Source organism: Hydractinia symbiolongicarpus, chromosome 10 (genome assembly GCF_029227915.1).
Source record: "Hydractinia symbiolongicarpus strain clone_291-10 chromosome 10, HSymV2.1, whole genome shotgun sequence".
Lineage (NCBI taxonomy): Eukaryota > Metazoa > Cnidaria > Hydrozoa > Anthoathecata > Hydractiniidae > Hydractinia > Hydractinia symbiolongicarpus.
In genome coordinates this window covers 13,552,828-13,567,653 of record NC_079884.1, presented here as the reverse complement: position 1 = coordinate 13,567,653, position 14,826 = coordinate 13,552,828, and the positions used below count along the sequence as shown (strand labels likewise).

Here is a 14,826-nt window from a genome sequence, read left to right as displayed (position 1 = left end):
AACAGACAAGAATGACCTCAACTTAAAACGGAAATAATTTAAAATTAAAAGAAAATTAACGAGAGAAGAAATTCTGTTTTCTACTCAACCTACGTATAACAGATATTTTCTTTAAACAACAGCCTATCCATCAAACTACTTGCCAATCGCCAGCTGCATACATGCATTTAAACGAACACAATCCATTGTCGCGAGTTATTCGTTGATCACGTGATCTGTTGTGTGAGCTCGGCTGCTGTGCAGTTGTCACGAGCTAATGGTGACGTTAACAGATCGAGGCCGCCTTCTAATAGGAAGAAGTGATTTTACGTGCGTTGTAAAAAGTGAGCTTTATTAAGTCGTATATATAAGAAGAAGAGTATATAGAACCATTTGTGAGTAATTATTGTCGTGACTCGACGCAAGATCCCGACAACCATATTTTAATACAATTGTGCAATTTGGACTCTGAAAAAATCTATTAGTGAAAAAAAAAACAGACCAATTTTAACGAAAACTTATAAGGAACTATACTTTAGATTCAAAGTGGTGCAAAATTAATACGGATAAGTGCACAAATTGATGAAATTGGAAAGATAAAGCGTGTATATTGTGCAAAAGAAAACGACTAAAATAGTTTGGAAAATTGTGCAGAATGGCAGAAGAAGCGGAGAAGAGCATATGAAGTACGCCCTTGAAAATTACAAACGCCCACAAGGTGACCTCATTCAGAAACGATCTGAATGAACTTAACCTTACTACGAAGAAGTAGCTAAACGAATTGGTGACATAAGGAAATGGGAAAGAATTGTAAGATAATTTTTTAGCTTTTCTGTTCGATTAAATTTACAAATAAACCTTTATAATATATGAATTCTTTTTCTCAAGCAAAAATACAGAAATAATCCATATATTCTTTAGGGGGGGAGCATCCACTTTTTCATGCAAGAACAAGAACCTGGAGATGAAAACAAAACAGAGGGATAACTGTTTTAGAAAAAGCAGAAAGTTTTATATTGCAATGGAAAGCTTGGAGAAGTGAAAGAAAAAAAGGAGAAAATGATGAACATGCAATACGTTGTTTTTATATATTTCGACAAATCTTGCTTCTACTCCAATCTTTACGTTAATTATTTTTCCACCTCATCTTATATAAGAGTGATTCTTAAACCACGCTGACTATGTAGCAGATAAAACATATGTATAATCAAGAGATGGCTATTGTGGAACGCGATACGAAAATTTCAGAAATACCGCATTTTTGAAAAAAAATGTCTTTTGTCTCATCCTGTCATCTACTATCAGAGGTGCTACTAGTGCAACAGAAGTAAAGAAAAAATTCTTTGGGTAGTACTAAGATATGTGCAAGGCGTTTTTTAGAAAAAGCATTGGTCATCGGACTGCATGCTTTGGAATTTTATTGAAGGCAAGATATTGCAGGAGTAGGGCATGTGTTATAGATCATAGAAACGACACATTATTGATTGCAGCTGGTGTAATAACAAAACAAAAACACATTGAACAAGTGGTTTAATGCGCTTGGTATCACAGATTGCTGCACAAACGCGCTAACAAAAAAAACCACAGAGTACTTGCTGCAGATCATGATGAAGCAGTTAAAAGTTGGAAACAGCAGATTGAGCAGATAAACAATGCAACGTTGAGTAAAAGGTAAGATTTTATTAAAATATATATTGACCTCCAAGTCGTAAAAAATATTTTTCACACACTGAGATTACAGTTTTGCAGTAGGTAGCAAAATTAGCGAGGTCCAAAATTAAGTAATCTTTCCTATTTGTACGTTCAGCACATTCACCGAGGATAGGATTTACCATAAGTAGAACAGCTGATAAAAATGGTAGCCATAAAGTCTTTATAGTAGCTTGTATGCTCGTTTGATTGGCTTTAGGTAACCACAAATACAGCGCTCCAACGAATGCTGTCAAACCGTACACAAATAGTTGGATGTAGTTCCAGCAGAGTCGAAATTTTCTTTTCATCTTTTATAACTTTTACTGCTGCAGAAGCCTCTTGGTGGCTTCTTCAATTCACATTCGTTTACTATTTTTTATAAGTAAAGAGGAAATGCATTCAGTAATACTGCTCTTTATCTATCGTTGTATACTAATGAACCTATTAAACAAGTATCGATATTACCGACTGTTGGTTTTGTGGTAGAGCGTTCGCCTCCAGTGCGGAAGGTCTTAGGTTCAAACCCGGCCGAGTCATGCCAGAGAATATAAAAGGGTAAATCTATCCATTCTGCTCAACGTTCAGTATGAGAATAGGATTGATATCTTAGGCAGTTGTCTAGTTGAGAGGCTGTTGTGCTTGCACGCCTTCCGTAGCTTTAAATGCACAGGACCTTCATAAAATTTTTGAGAGGCATTCCGCCAGCCACTATCCTACATATAATAAGTTTTTCGCGAATTTCGCGATTTTTTTAATTTCGCGAAAATTAGTTTTTGCGAAAATAATTTCCCAACTGCTATGGCCACTTTGCAAAGGTGAAGGAAAAGCGATGCAGCAGTCTAAAATTTATTGTAATATTGAAAAAATAATAAAATCCTTTTAACAAGTTAACTATAGTTATTAGCGTGTTTTGCGTGAAAAAATGTCGGCAAAAAAAGTCGGCAAAAGATTAAAAAAAATAGTCACTTGAACATAATTCAGTCACTTTTTGCCGAATAACAGCCAGAACGAAAATGAGCACAAAAGTTTAAATTTTCAATGTTTTTTTTAAAAAAAAAATTCCAGCAAAAGGACAATGAAGTCAATTCAATGATTATATTTCCCTATTCTTATTTCAACACTGTCTTCTGCTTTGTTCTTTTCTTCTCGACTATCCTTTTCCTCTGCCATGCTCACATAAACGTTAGAACAAAGATGACCGCAGAGTCTAATGAAGTTTTCGTGTTCTCTTTATTACCATTTAATTTCATATATATTGAATTTAAAAATCGGCAAAATAATATGCAACAGTGGTACCGGTACAAAAGGCTAATAATGCGCATGCCCAAGTGCTTATCGATGCAAGCTACAAGCTACAATGATGGAGAAAACTTTAATGCATCTCAATACACCAGCGATAGTTCTATTAACAAAAAAAAACAGGTGTTTTAAATGTTTTGTTAAAAATTCTCTCACTATGACAGTTTTGGTGTTTGATGACTGGCGCGCCTGATTTCGTTTAATAGTTTATGTTCACCAAATAAGGGTAAATTACGCACATGATGCTAATTACCAATAATCTATTCTCTTTGAATTTTTTTAAGATGTCCAAACCCGAATAACGCAACGAAATATTAGACACCTATGAAGAGTTCCTGAATTATAAGTTGTCCCCCCACCCTTAAATATTGCTTAATTAATGAAGCAACAAAGCCTGGAAATTAAGTTGATGATTAATTAATACAGCAATTAGGACTGGAAATTAAGTTGATAATTAATTAATGAAACAATTAGGACTGGAAACTAAATTGATCGTGTAACAAAAAAATGCGTAATTTAATTAAAAATTCAAGGCGCCCCTCCCTTCGCACTGTGCCTTGAACATTCACTTCTAGTGATAGTGAGTGTTTAATTAATGAAGCAATTAGGACTTGAAAATAAGTTGATGATCGTGGTAACAAAGAGATGCGTTAATTAATAAAAAATTCAAGGTGTGGCACGTTGAAATGTAAAATACAAGAAGGCTTACAAATGTTTCTTCACTCCTGTTGACATTCTAAAAAGAAAAGAGCTGAAGATATAGGAGCTACTGAAAAGTTGGTAGAATTCATAATGAAGTCTAGCTGGATACTGCTGCTCGTTTTAATCTCTTTAGTTAGTGGGAATCTACATAGGTAAGCCTATTTTGAAGATTATCATAGTAAATTCTGTTAAAGTTGGATCAAGAAAATTACTTACCTTTTTAAATATAAAAATATTCTCCGCAAAAAAATTTTCCTGCAAAATTTTTTCCTTTTGTTTTGCAGTGAATATAACTCTTTGTGTTTGAAAAACTTCCTTTTAAAATTCATTTCTATACAGCTGCTTGTAATAACAGTACACAATTTTGATTTTTAACATCGAAATACTGTTCTAAGTCAAAACTTGGTCCAAAAGCTAATCCCAGTTAAATTAAGTTCACAAAAATGCAACGAGGAATAAGATTGTAACGTCAAAATGTTGATTTTTTACAATTTAGGTTAAAAATTTGCCCAAAAATTAAAACTTTTTTAATTTTTAAAGAAAGTAAAAATAAAAAATAAGGTAGGATAGCTTTCCCTTTATTTTCGTCCAGAAAAAAATATTAGTGTTATGTGAGAATCTGAAAAATCCTACAAGGGCTTTTAGTTTTCTTTGTGACTTTTACTCAATAGTTTACCTTTAACCCTATAGCTAATACTTCTCTATGTACATTTTCGTAGAATCAAGTTGCATAAACTTGACAAAACATTAAGACAGACTTCAAAAGAACAAAATGCACCTGAGTATATCACTTCAAAAGGAAACGCTGTCAATCGTGGTGGCCAAGAGCAGCTTCAAAACTTTTTCGATGTAAGTTCACTTTTTTGGTTCGTATTTCTATATATATATGCCATTACTCCACATTATGTATCACAACTGGAACGTGTTAGTTCATTCTGCCTCGTGAGAGGGCTAAGAAGCAGCTTACTTGCTCTAAGGTTATTCCACATGTAAAGAATCAAGCTAAGAAAAAAGAAGTTAGCGCTTAAAAATTTGCTCTCAGACCGCCTTTTAATATATTTTGGGACCAGCCTTTTTTTCTTTGAGTCTTGTTATATGTTTATCCTGCAGTTATTTTTACGTTTTGAAAAATACTGATTAATGTAAGCCAAAGCAAATCATTTTGCTTTTGAACTCTTCAGTCGTTGCATGATGAAGCATAATTCAGGTTATAAGTGGGTGACAGGTGGATTGTCCAATCTTATATCTTCTCCACAACATAAAAGAATTGTTAATTATTATACCTTAATTTACACAGGCACAATATTATGGTCAAATCGCGATTGGATATCCCCCTCAACGCTTCAAAGTTGTATTTGATACTGGATCATCAAATCTGTGGGTGCCATCATCACACTGTCCTTTTACAGACATTGCATGCCGTGAGTGAATATTTCAAATCAAATTATTTGATTGTAAAATAGCATATGTAAGAATAAGGAAATTGATGTTGTCACGCTGTCCATTATGGAAAGCATTTTTTAAAATTTGACGAATGAAAATGTTTGGCCTATCCAACAACATATGAAAATCTATCAAACACATCATCGGATTTTTATATTGCTCTCGTTTTAGTCTTCCACAGCAGATATAACGCAAACTACTCACATACATACGTTAAAAATGGAACTGAGTTTGCCATCAGTTATGGTAGTGGTAGTTGTTCTGGATATCTTGGTCAAGATTTTGTTGAAGTAAGTCGTAATTGAAAATTTCTTCAATAAAGCTTTTACATGTTGTTAGCTTACGCTTGTTGCACAAAGAGAGACTTGTTATTGCATGAAGAATTATGCAATATCGATAGAAACTTAATACTGGATGTAATTTTAGCCTAATGGCAGACCAGGTCATAGTCTCCTACTTTTTGCATAATTTAAATGTGTGTTTAAAATTGGCATCACAGATCGATAGAACATGGGGACTGTCCCTGTATTAAGCCATCTTTGTGTAATGCTGTGTTGCTTTCTAATATTGGCATGGCAAGATAGCCTGAATGACCCTAACTTTAGGTAAGGGAAACGAGGTTGCTGTTAAGCTTATATTTAAGCTTATATTTTAGGAAAAGCTGACTCAAGAAGCTCCTTATTTTGGATGAGAAATTTATTACAGCAACAGACGAGAAAGAAATATTTATCCAATTTTCTCCCAAATAAAATCAGGTCGAACACTAAGCTTCATTTAAGATAGCTACAACGGTTTTGCTGGTATTTTGTATATGTGCGTCGTTCAGTTCTACCATTAGTGTATTTCCAAACTAAAGAACACATTCTTTATATGCAACTCGTATGCGAAGTAGAATATAAGTATTTCTTCCTAACTACTGGAACTTCCTTCCCTCCGACTGTAACTATGTTACTAGTAAAAACTTTTACAATGAAACATTTAATTTAACTGGAGACGCTATGCGTGGAAAGATAACAATACATCGAAAAGTACGATGGCCCCTATGACTCACTTCTCTTCTTAATAAAAGCACTTTTCTTCTTAGTCAAAACACTTCCCTTCTTTCATGGGAAAACTTCTCTTCCGATCGAAGCACTTCTCTTCTAAAGTGAGAAACACTTCTCTTTCATGAACTCAAAAAATTCCCAGACCTAATTCTGGTCCGGAATATTAATTGAGCTGGATTTTCATAACTCAAGTTTTTGAATAAATGTCAACCCTCGTCCCCAAGCATTTTTGCCTTTTCGAAATATAATGGGTGACGGCGAAAATCCCTGGGGACAAGGATGAATAAATTACATACCGGCTTCCGTCCATGAAAAAGATCAAGTGTTCTTAGTAATTATTAACTCTTTAAAAAATTTGTGTGTAGTGGGCCACTACACGTACGTAAAAATATATTGTGATATTCCGTTGAGGCATTAGCTTATATTTTTCAACACACACAATAAATTCTAACCAGGCTGGCCAGTATTCTTATTTTTCTATTGTTCTCAACAAAAGTACTATTGCTTTTAACCTAGAATTCTAGCCTAATATTCTTATAAGCACATTCATTATAGTTAGAAAACATGTGATTTGCTGGTTGCACTACCATGACTTTGAGGAGTCTTGCCAGCAATTTATTTTGTCATTTATTGTTTCTATTGATAAATAAAATTAATTACTCTGCTACAAATCTGATTTGATTAGTGATATTATTTTATTCATGCACATGCTTTGGGACCTGCTACAATAAGCTGTCCGTAAATTGAGCACGTGTTAGCCAAGTATACTTCTTGCAAAAAAATATACAAACCATAGGTGTAATATTGCGGACCAGATTTTAAATTTTAGTTGCAAGAAGAAAGTTTAAGGCAACATGCAGAGATGTGCTAAGTGCAGAAGTGTCAAAATGCAGAAGAGAAGTGTGAGAATACAGAAAAGAACTGTTTGAATCAGAGAAGAGAAGTGTCTTTAAATTGGAAGAGAAGTGAGCCATAGGGGCCATCGTAGAAAAGGTTTACGTAACAAGAAAAAAACAACTAAACGGTAATATTGGCCATCGATTCGCTGACATCAGCACTGTTTCCTATCGATCTCGCCAAACTTTTATTACAATGGTATATTGACCGACTGCCACGTATACAAAGTTCCATGGAATAAATTAAGGAAAAGCAGATCTTTCTTTTTACCCAGCATGCTATCAAGTCATATCTCTGTTTCCTTTTCTCCGCAATCAACTCAATTAATCATTTAAATAAGTGTTTGCATTCACGACTCATACTACCAGTTGCTACAAAAACTATCGGGGTGAAGCTACTATGCTCAACTGAAATCACGCGCTCATTATACATTTCTTTTTTTCCTTCTCATTCATCTCATGGCATTTCGGAATTTCCTGATGTTCATATCTGTTGGCGTTTGGGTTGAACACCCTTATATCAAAAAATGTCATTTGACCTGTACACCAAAAACCACGAGCACTCACATCGCACCTTCCTCATCATCACAATTTGCTGTTGCTTGATCGAAAGTTTGGCCTGTTAACGGTTGCAGCTTGGGTTCAACTCGAACATCTTTACATACTTCATTCAAAAGGGCAGCAGTAATGTTTCTTATGTGGTTGTGCCGCAGGCTAATAAAATCCCCTTTTTTACAGGAAAGACGAACGAACGAGGTCCCAAAACTGTTGCTTAGTTAATACATATCCTTCATCTTTTAAAGATAGCGTTGTCAACCAGATTGATGCCCCGTTTTCACTATTAAAGTCATTTAAACGTTTCTTTTCTACATCCAAACTTTCTCTAATCTGTGATAACTTCTCCTTATTTCTTCCTTATTTTTCTGACCTGATCTTCGCTGTCTTAGCAGCAGCATTTGCAGGTGATAATTTACGAATCTGCTCTACAATATCGGATCTTAAAACTTCTGTCATCATGATAGAGTTGGAGTATTCAATTTCACAAATCTCAGAAAACATTGAGATACCTAAACCACCCAATTTCGGAGGCAAGGGCAGCAGTCATTTCCATTTCCGAACATTTAATACCCCCAGTCAACGCAGGAATAAATTCTAACAAAATGATATTATCCACCTGTTTCAAATAACTTCCAATGTTTGTAATCGTACGCATACAGTAAGTAAGTTTATTCTTGTATCCACTTACAGAGCAGCTGTAGGCTGCATGTGGTTGTATCTTTGCAATTTCGGATAACATGGAAATTTCTTCGCACCAATTTTTGATCTTATGAGCCATGTATTCATCTTTAAACTCGAATGATCCAAGAACAGCACCAAGATGTGTTTTACCTGTTATTGTGATGTTCACACTGCTATCACTGAAAACCATATTTGCTTTTTTAAATACGTCATTTTTTACTATTAACCAAGATTTTGTTGCCTCCGGAAAATATCCAAACTTTGGCCCAGTAAGCAGAGTTGATTCCACGAACGTCTTAGATTAAACAGCTCTTCAGCAGCAGTAACATCATCAGCAAAAGCTACTGTCTTTGTTTCGTTGACTACCACCATAATCATTAATATCATGGGAATTATGGCAATTGCATAAACAGACATAGCTATAGGATCACCCTGCGTTGTCCCTTCAACTATGTTACATAACTGGGAATATTAAAAAACCTAATTCCTCGGAAACTATGCTTTCCATGAGAGTTTGTGTTCTGTTGGAATTATTATCCATTCCGTTACAGCTATTTCAAACTTAGCGGAAAGTAGTGCGTAGCAAATATTTTTATTTTAAGCTGCCCGACTAATTTGTTGAATTATTTATGTGTAAATACCAGAGGATACTAGGAATATCCTAGTATAAACGCTTAGGTATAAAAAATAAAAACCTAAATAATTTTATCAAATTCAAGGAAAATTTTGGTCTATATTCGGTCTTGCAATCTTACTTTATCATGTTATTAGGTTGCTGGCATTTATGTGACAAATCAAGTATTTGGAGAAGCTACTTCCCTTCCAAGCCCAGCATTTATTTCAGCTAAGTTTGATGGGATTTTTGGAATGGGATTTCAAGAACTTTCTGAGGATAATGTTGTTCCTCCATTTTATAACATGGTGTCACAAAAAGTTGTTGATCAACCCGTCTTTTCATTTTGGTTGAATAGGTAAACAAATTAATGATTCGATTTAATTAGTGTTTATTGCACAAGTACCATTTTATTTTAAATAAAAGAGTCTTGAATTTTTGAAATAAATTTTTTTTATTTAATAGAAATGCGAACGATAGTGCTGGTGGAGAGCTTCTTTTGGGAGGTACTGATCCTGCGCGTTACGTCGGTGACTTTACATACACTCCTGTCACAACAAAAGGCTACTGGCAATTCAAAATGGACAAGTATTAATTTTTTTATTTTCTTTTTTAATTGTTGTTACCTTATGTAATAAAACTTAACTTTAATCTTGCTTCCTTTTTGGATAGGCTTTTTTGATTTATTTCGTTTTTTAGAATTGTAGTTAATGGAGAGCCAATGTTTTGCCAAAATGGTTGTCAAGCCATTGCAGACACAGGAACGTCGTTGATTACAGGACCAACCACAGAAATCGAAAAGCTTAATCATATAATTGGAGCTACACCTTTTGTTGGTGGAGAATACACAATTGATTGCTCAGAGATTCCAACCTTACCAGAGTTAGATTTTTACATTGCTGGAAAGAAGTTTACTTTGAAGGGATCTGACTATATTGCGAAGGTATGAACAAGAAATCTTCGTGTTATTAAATAAATAAAATAAAGTGAAAAAAAATATATATATATATATAATTTATTGGGAAAATAAAAAGATCAATGATAGGTCTGTGTTTAACCTGATTTGCAAAAACTGACGGATGGATACATAAAATTTGGAAACCAAACAATGTACTCGCAGAGCGCTTAAAATTAAATAAAAAAGAAAGAAAAAGGACAGGGTTGTTTGGTAACCTCATCCTGTCCGTATATTTAAGTTTGTTTTATTTACAGTGGGTCATTCTGGTGAAGAAGTGACAAAAAGTCAGGAAATCAGACGAAAATATAAAAATATCAACAAAAATAGTCAAAATTTGATCCGGTCAGGATAAATTGTCCCGTGAGAAATAAAATTATAAAATATTATTATAATATAACAGTTAAAAACATGAGTTAAAAATACTAGATTTACAATAAGGCATAAAATAAATTTATTGCATGTTAAAATAGCTTTTAGTGTTCGTTACGAAACTTGGTAAAGTATCCGATTATCGAATTTCGATTGGCAAGTCATTATAAATCTTTGATCCCATATATTCAAAACCAGATCTATTTACTTCAAGTCTCACTCTAGGTATTGTCAGTAAGTAATTGTTGTTTCGGGTGTTTCTACTGTGCAATCTTATCTCGAAGAAATCTTCACAATTGCTACACTGCTTTGTCCAAGCATTTTTTGACGAGCATGACAGCATGTTTCTTTATTTCATTCATAATGTCACCCTCGCAATTCTTTCATCAAGCGATTGAAGCTTATTTTGATGGCCGTTGGTAAGAATCAGGTTTGTAGTGCAGCAGTAAAGAAGCGTTGACACAGCATTCCGATGTAGATTTCAGTGATGGCATTGTTCGTTAAGTTGGATTTCAATGAGAGTACTAAACGAAGCCTGGCAGACATTTTCTTGTAAAGACCTATAAAATCATGGTTTATAATCATGCCTTTTTTATTTTTGGGTAAATCAGCAAAAACATTGTTTTGTGTAATGTTTTCAAAGAATAATCACCTATGATTTTGTTTATTTAAGTACTTTGGGCATTTACATAATAGTTAGCCTTCTCACTACTTATCAGTTCAGTCATTTTCATCGAAAAATATGTTATTGTGAATTGACCGAGGAGCGAGTTTATTTTAGGCTACGTTTCGAATGCTACAGCTTTCATAGATAGGATGTGACTGCTGCAGTTGTCGAAACGTAGTTTAGAATAAACTCACTTTCTGATGATATGATAAAATTTACCTCATTTAATACCAAACTTTTGTTATTTTTCGTAGAAAAAAATGGTCAAAAAAAGTCACAAAAAAGTTTAGGATTTTTCTGAGCAGGTACGATATAATTCGTATTCGTAAATCGCTGTAAAAACACTGTAACGTTTAGATATCGACACCTGGTCAGAGTCGATGCTTCAGTGGTTTCCTGGCACAGGATATTCCACCACCACGTGGCCCATTATGGATTTTGGGGAATGTCTTCATTGGACCATATTACACAGTTTTTGACCTTGGTAACAGTCGACTTGGTTTTGCCAAATCAAAGAGGTGTTAAGTGGAATAAGATTATTTGGAAGATGTTTCAGTTACAACTATATGTTATCGTGCTTGCCACTTTACTTGCGAAGAAAAACTTTTAGTTTTTATCAAAATTTAAATGTCGTTTTACCGTTAATTTACTTTTTATTTATATTTTATGTATGTTATCTAATTTTTATATCTTTATTATTTGCACTGTCTTCTGTATCCAATAATGTTTTGAAGGTTATGACTGCTTTTGATCTCGTGGAGTCATAATGTCAACTCATGCATAGCGAAATTGTTTGTGTGAATGCCCATCATCACCAACATGGTATCTATTGTTTTGCAAGATCAAACATTATTGTTCTGTTCTATTATACACTAGGTAGTCGTTAGTCCGTGGAAAATCCACGGGAGTTCGCCTGTCACAGGAAAGCTGGTAAAACGATATCGCAATGATTATTTGTAGTTTTAAGATTTCGTGCGTGGTTTTGCATGACTCGGTTTTGGGCAACAGACGGCTATTATTATGGTAACTAGTAGGCACCCGTGTAAAGTTCCACCGGGTCCTACATGTTTATTTCGTGCATCCTTAGCATGGAATAATAGAATTTACCTGCACGGGGGTTCTTGCAATGATCATAGGTCCAATTATACTGCCGCTTAATTAATTTAATAATCATCCTATTTTCTAAGAAATAACAGAAAAACACCATCTTGAACAGACAGACAAAATACAGGTATTATTTCAGGGAAGCCTGTGGATAAGTCCACAGGTTCCTTTTTTATTGCATTTCTTGTGTCCGTGCAGTTCAGATATAAAATCACGAGACAATTTTTTTCGTTGTGACCATTTTCATTTTTTGCCGATTTTTCAATTCAATATATATGACACCACAGTAGTAAGAAAATGAAAATTGTATTAGCCTTTGGGTTATTTTCTTTCTATATAACGGTTGTAAGTGAAATAGCCGAATAGAAAAGAACAAAGCAGAAGTAAGACCAAAGCAGAGAAATTGTTGAAATAAAAGAAATAATCATTAAAATGGACTGATATACAAAGCTTTCGTTGTCCTTTTGTTGTTTTACCGCTCTTTTTTTTCTGTCGTCTTTTTATTGCGATAAGGAAGAGACTTAAGTATTTCAAGCGATATTTATTTTTCTTTCAATTTTTTCACATCTTTCTATCAATAGAGACAAGAAAAGCGAAATTAATAATTTGGCGGGTGCACATCACGTCGGAAATGACCCATCTTTTATGTATAGTCTCACAATATAGATCATACGTGTTTTAGCCTGCAATTTCAAAATGCCCTGGAGTGTCTTACGTTATGCAGGAAGTGGAAAATTTTTTTATAAAAAAGTAATATTTTTACAAGTCACCATGACCCAGATATTGCTATTTCGTTAGCAGGAAAGATAATGAGATTTTTCTATTAGTATTGTAAGACATCTTTACTTTAAATACCATTGAATATTGCTCTGGTGTCTCTAAGTACTACCTGAAGAGTATTAATTCTCGCGAGAGAGGTTTTGCAAATAAATATCAATTTGTTTCTCAATTAAAACGTGATTAAAAGGCTTTTGTGCAGAAGACATAAAATAAAGACTACGTATATTTTACTTTATTAAATGATTTTGCTCTCTAACCCAACACCCACTATTCGATAGGGATAAGTTGCTGAGTCTACAATTCGTTGCAATGTTCTGTTACGGATAGTCACAAAAGGCATGTCAATTTTTGAAAATGGACATGTTGTCATGGATGGATGGCTTTTGCAGGTGTCACACACACAACATGACCATTTATACATTAGTAGATGGGTCTGTTTGGCGTGTATTCTGTTAAGCATGCGAGACATTCTAAAACTTGTCTTTTTAAATTTGAAAATTCGTGTTTTTGTCCTTTGGAGAAGGATTTCGGATGCCGTAACTTTTGCAATATCCTCTGTTTCTGTCACCAACACAATTATAGTTGCCTATGCTCATATTGTCTTGGTTGTTGTTGTTGTCATTGTCGTTGTTGTTTTTTTAGTTGTTGTTGCAGCCGTATAACATATGGCTTTAGGACACATAGCGGTATTTGCTAGTTCCACTGCATTATATTCAACGTCACTTTGAAGGTTTACATTGGCACCTTTCTTTGTTAGACACGCTAAACTCCTTGTGTATATTGCCTTCACGCCCAATTGATCAATTGCCAAATGCAATGCAGTATTACCATCGTTATCTTTATGTCCAAATCAGCTCCACGTTCCACCAGTACCTGAATTATGGTTATAGGTATTCCTTCGTATGATTTTTTAGCATTAATTTTACAGGTGTTTCCATACAATACACACATCAGTAATTCAATCCCTAATATTTAGACATTTATCAAACTGTAGCTAAAATTTCAGTAAAGAAATATTATTTTGCTTTTTGCATCTGATAACATGTTTATCAACGTTTAAAAGTTCCGCGTTAGCATTTACCCGTTTTAGTAGTAGGAAAATATAATTGCACTCAACATCGATTGAACTTAGATAGCCAGAATGAGCTGATTTCATCCAAAATATCACGTTTGTCCTCCCTACACAGGACAGTCCACTCAATGAACAATAACTAGTAGTCGTCCAAATGATAATCACAACTTTCAAAACACAAGTGCATTCAGCATCGTTTTATCTATTGAATTTCGATATTCAGTATGAGCAGATGTCATCTGAAAAATCACGTTTGTCCTTTCTACACAGGACAACGAACATTCAAATGGTAATCACAACTTACAGCTTGAAAGACTACAGATTTAATGTAACAGAATCTGTCATCGGAAACAGTCTACGACGAATAATTCCAAAGTAGTTCAACAAACTGCTGAATTCTGAAACATTATCCTACAAATAAGTAATATTTTCTATGACAATTCAAATTATTTTTGGTAATTTCTTAAATAGATTTCCTCCCTGATATTACCAAGTACCTTAAATACGAACAAAATAGATGACAAGTCTGAAAAAAGCCTCCCCTTTTTAATTCCAAGCTGCATCAGGCTTCTCGATTGAAATGATTTGTGTAAACCCAAAATTAGCAAGTGGTACGGAAGGGTGCCAACAATTTCTAAGGAAAGGTCGATCACGAAATAAATTTTAACTTAGGCAGCAAAAATTAATAAATTTTTGATCCCAAAATCTAATAACATAACTCCTTTAACAGGCATAAACATAACTGTGTACCCTATCTTCATAGTAACATTTTGGGGTGACAAGACTTGACCAGTAAAAATTCAGATAATCCCAAATTTTTAACTTGCTACCGTAGTATTTGTTTTCCTTAAATAAAATAATAATCTATCTATGAAAGTAATTCAACTCTAAAGTACACTGCAGGTTTAAAAACTATACTGTGAAATGCGAAATGATACTAATAAATTGCTTATAGAAAATGTTTTCA

At 34.1% G+C, this 14,826-nt stretch overlaps 1 protein-coding gene across 1 annotated transcript; it reads left to right on the top strand.

The window, feature by feature from the left end:
- Nucleotides 1-2,547: 2,547 nt before the first annotated feature.
- On the top strand, nt 2,548-11,939 carry LOC130662693 (lysosomal aspartic protease-like). The gene is made up of 8 exons (XM_057461601.1): nt 2,548-3,824; nt 4,392-4,521; nt 4,970-5,093; nt 5,287-5,405; nt 9,068-9,267; nt 9,375-9,497; nt 9,609-9,852; nt 11,261-11,939. Exons 1-8 carry the CDS (start codon nt 3,763-3,765, stop codon nt 11,426-11,428), a joined length of 1,170 nt encoding a protein of 389 aa, XP_057317584.1. The 5' UTR covers nt 2,548-3,762; the 3' UTR covers nt 11,429-11,939.
- Nucleotides 11,940-14,826: the final 2,887 nt, after the last annotated feature.

Bases quoted from the DNA above. Each gene is read 5' to 3' on its own strand.
- LOC130662693 (XM_057461601.1), top strand. From the start codon at position 3,763: ATGAAGTCTAGCTGGATACTGCTGCTCGTTTTAATCTCTTTAGTTAGT. The intron at 9,268-9,374 runs GTAAACAAATTA...TTTATTTAATAG, and splicing joins TTTTCATTTTGGTTGAATAG to AAATGCGAACGATAGTGCTG. The intron at 9,498-9,608 runs GTATTAATTTTT...TTCGTTTTTTAG, and splicing joins TGGCAATTCAAAATGGACAA to AATTGTAGTTAATGGAGAGC.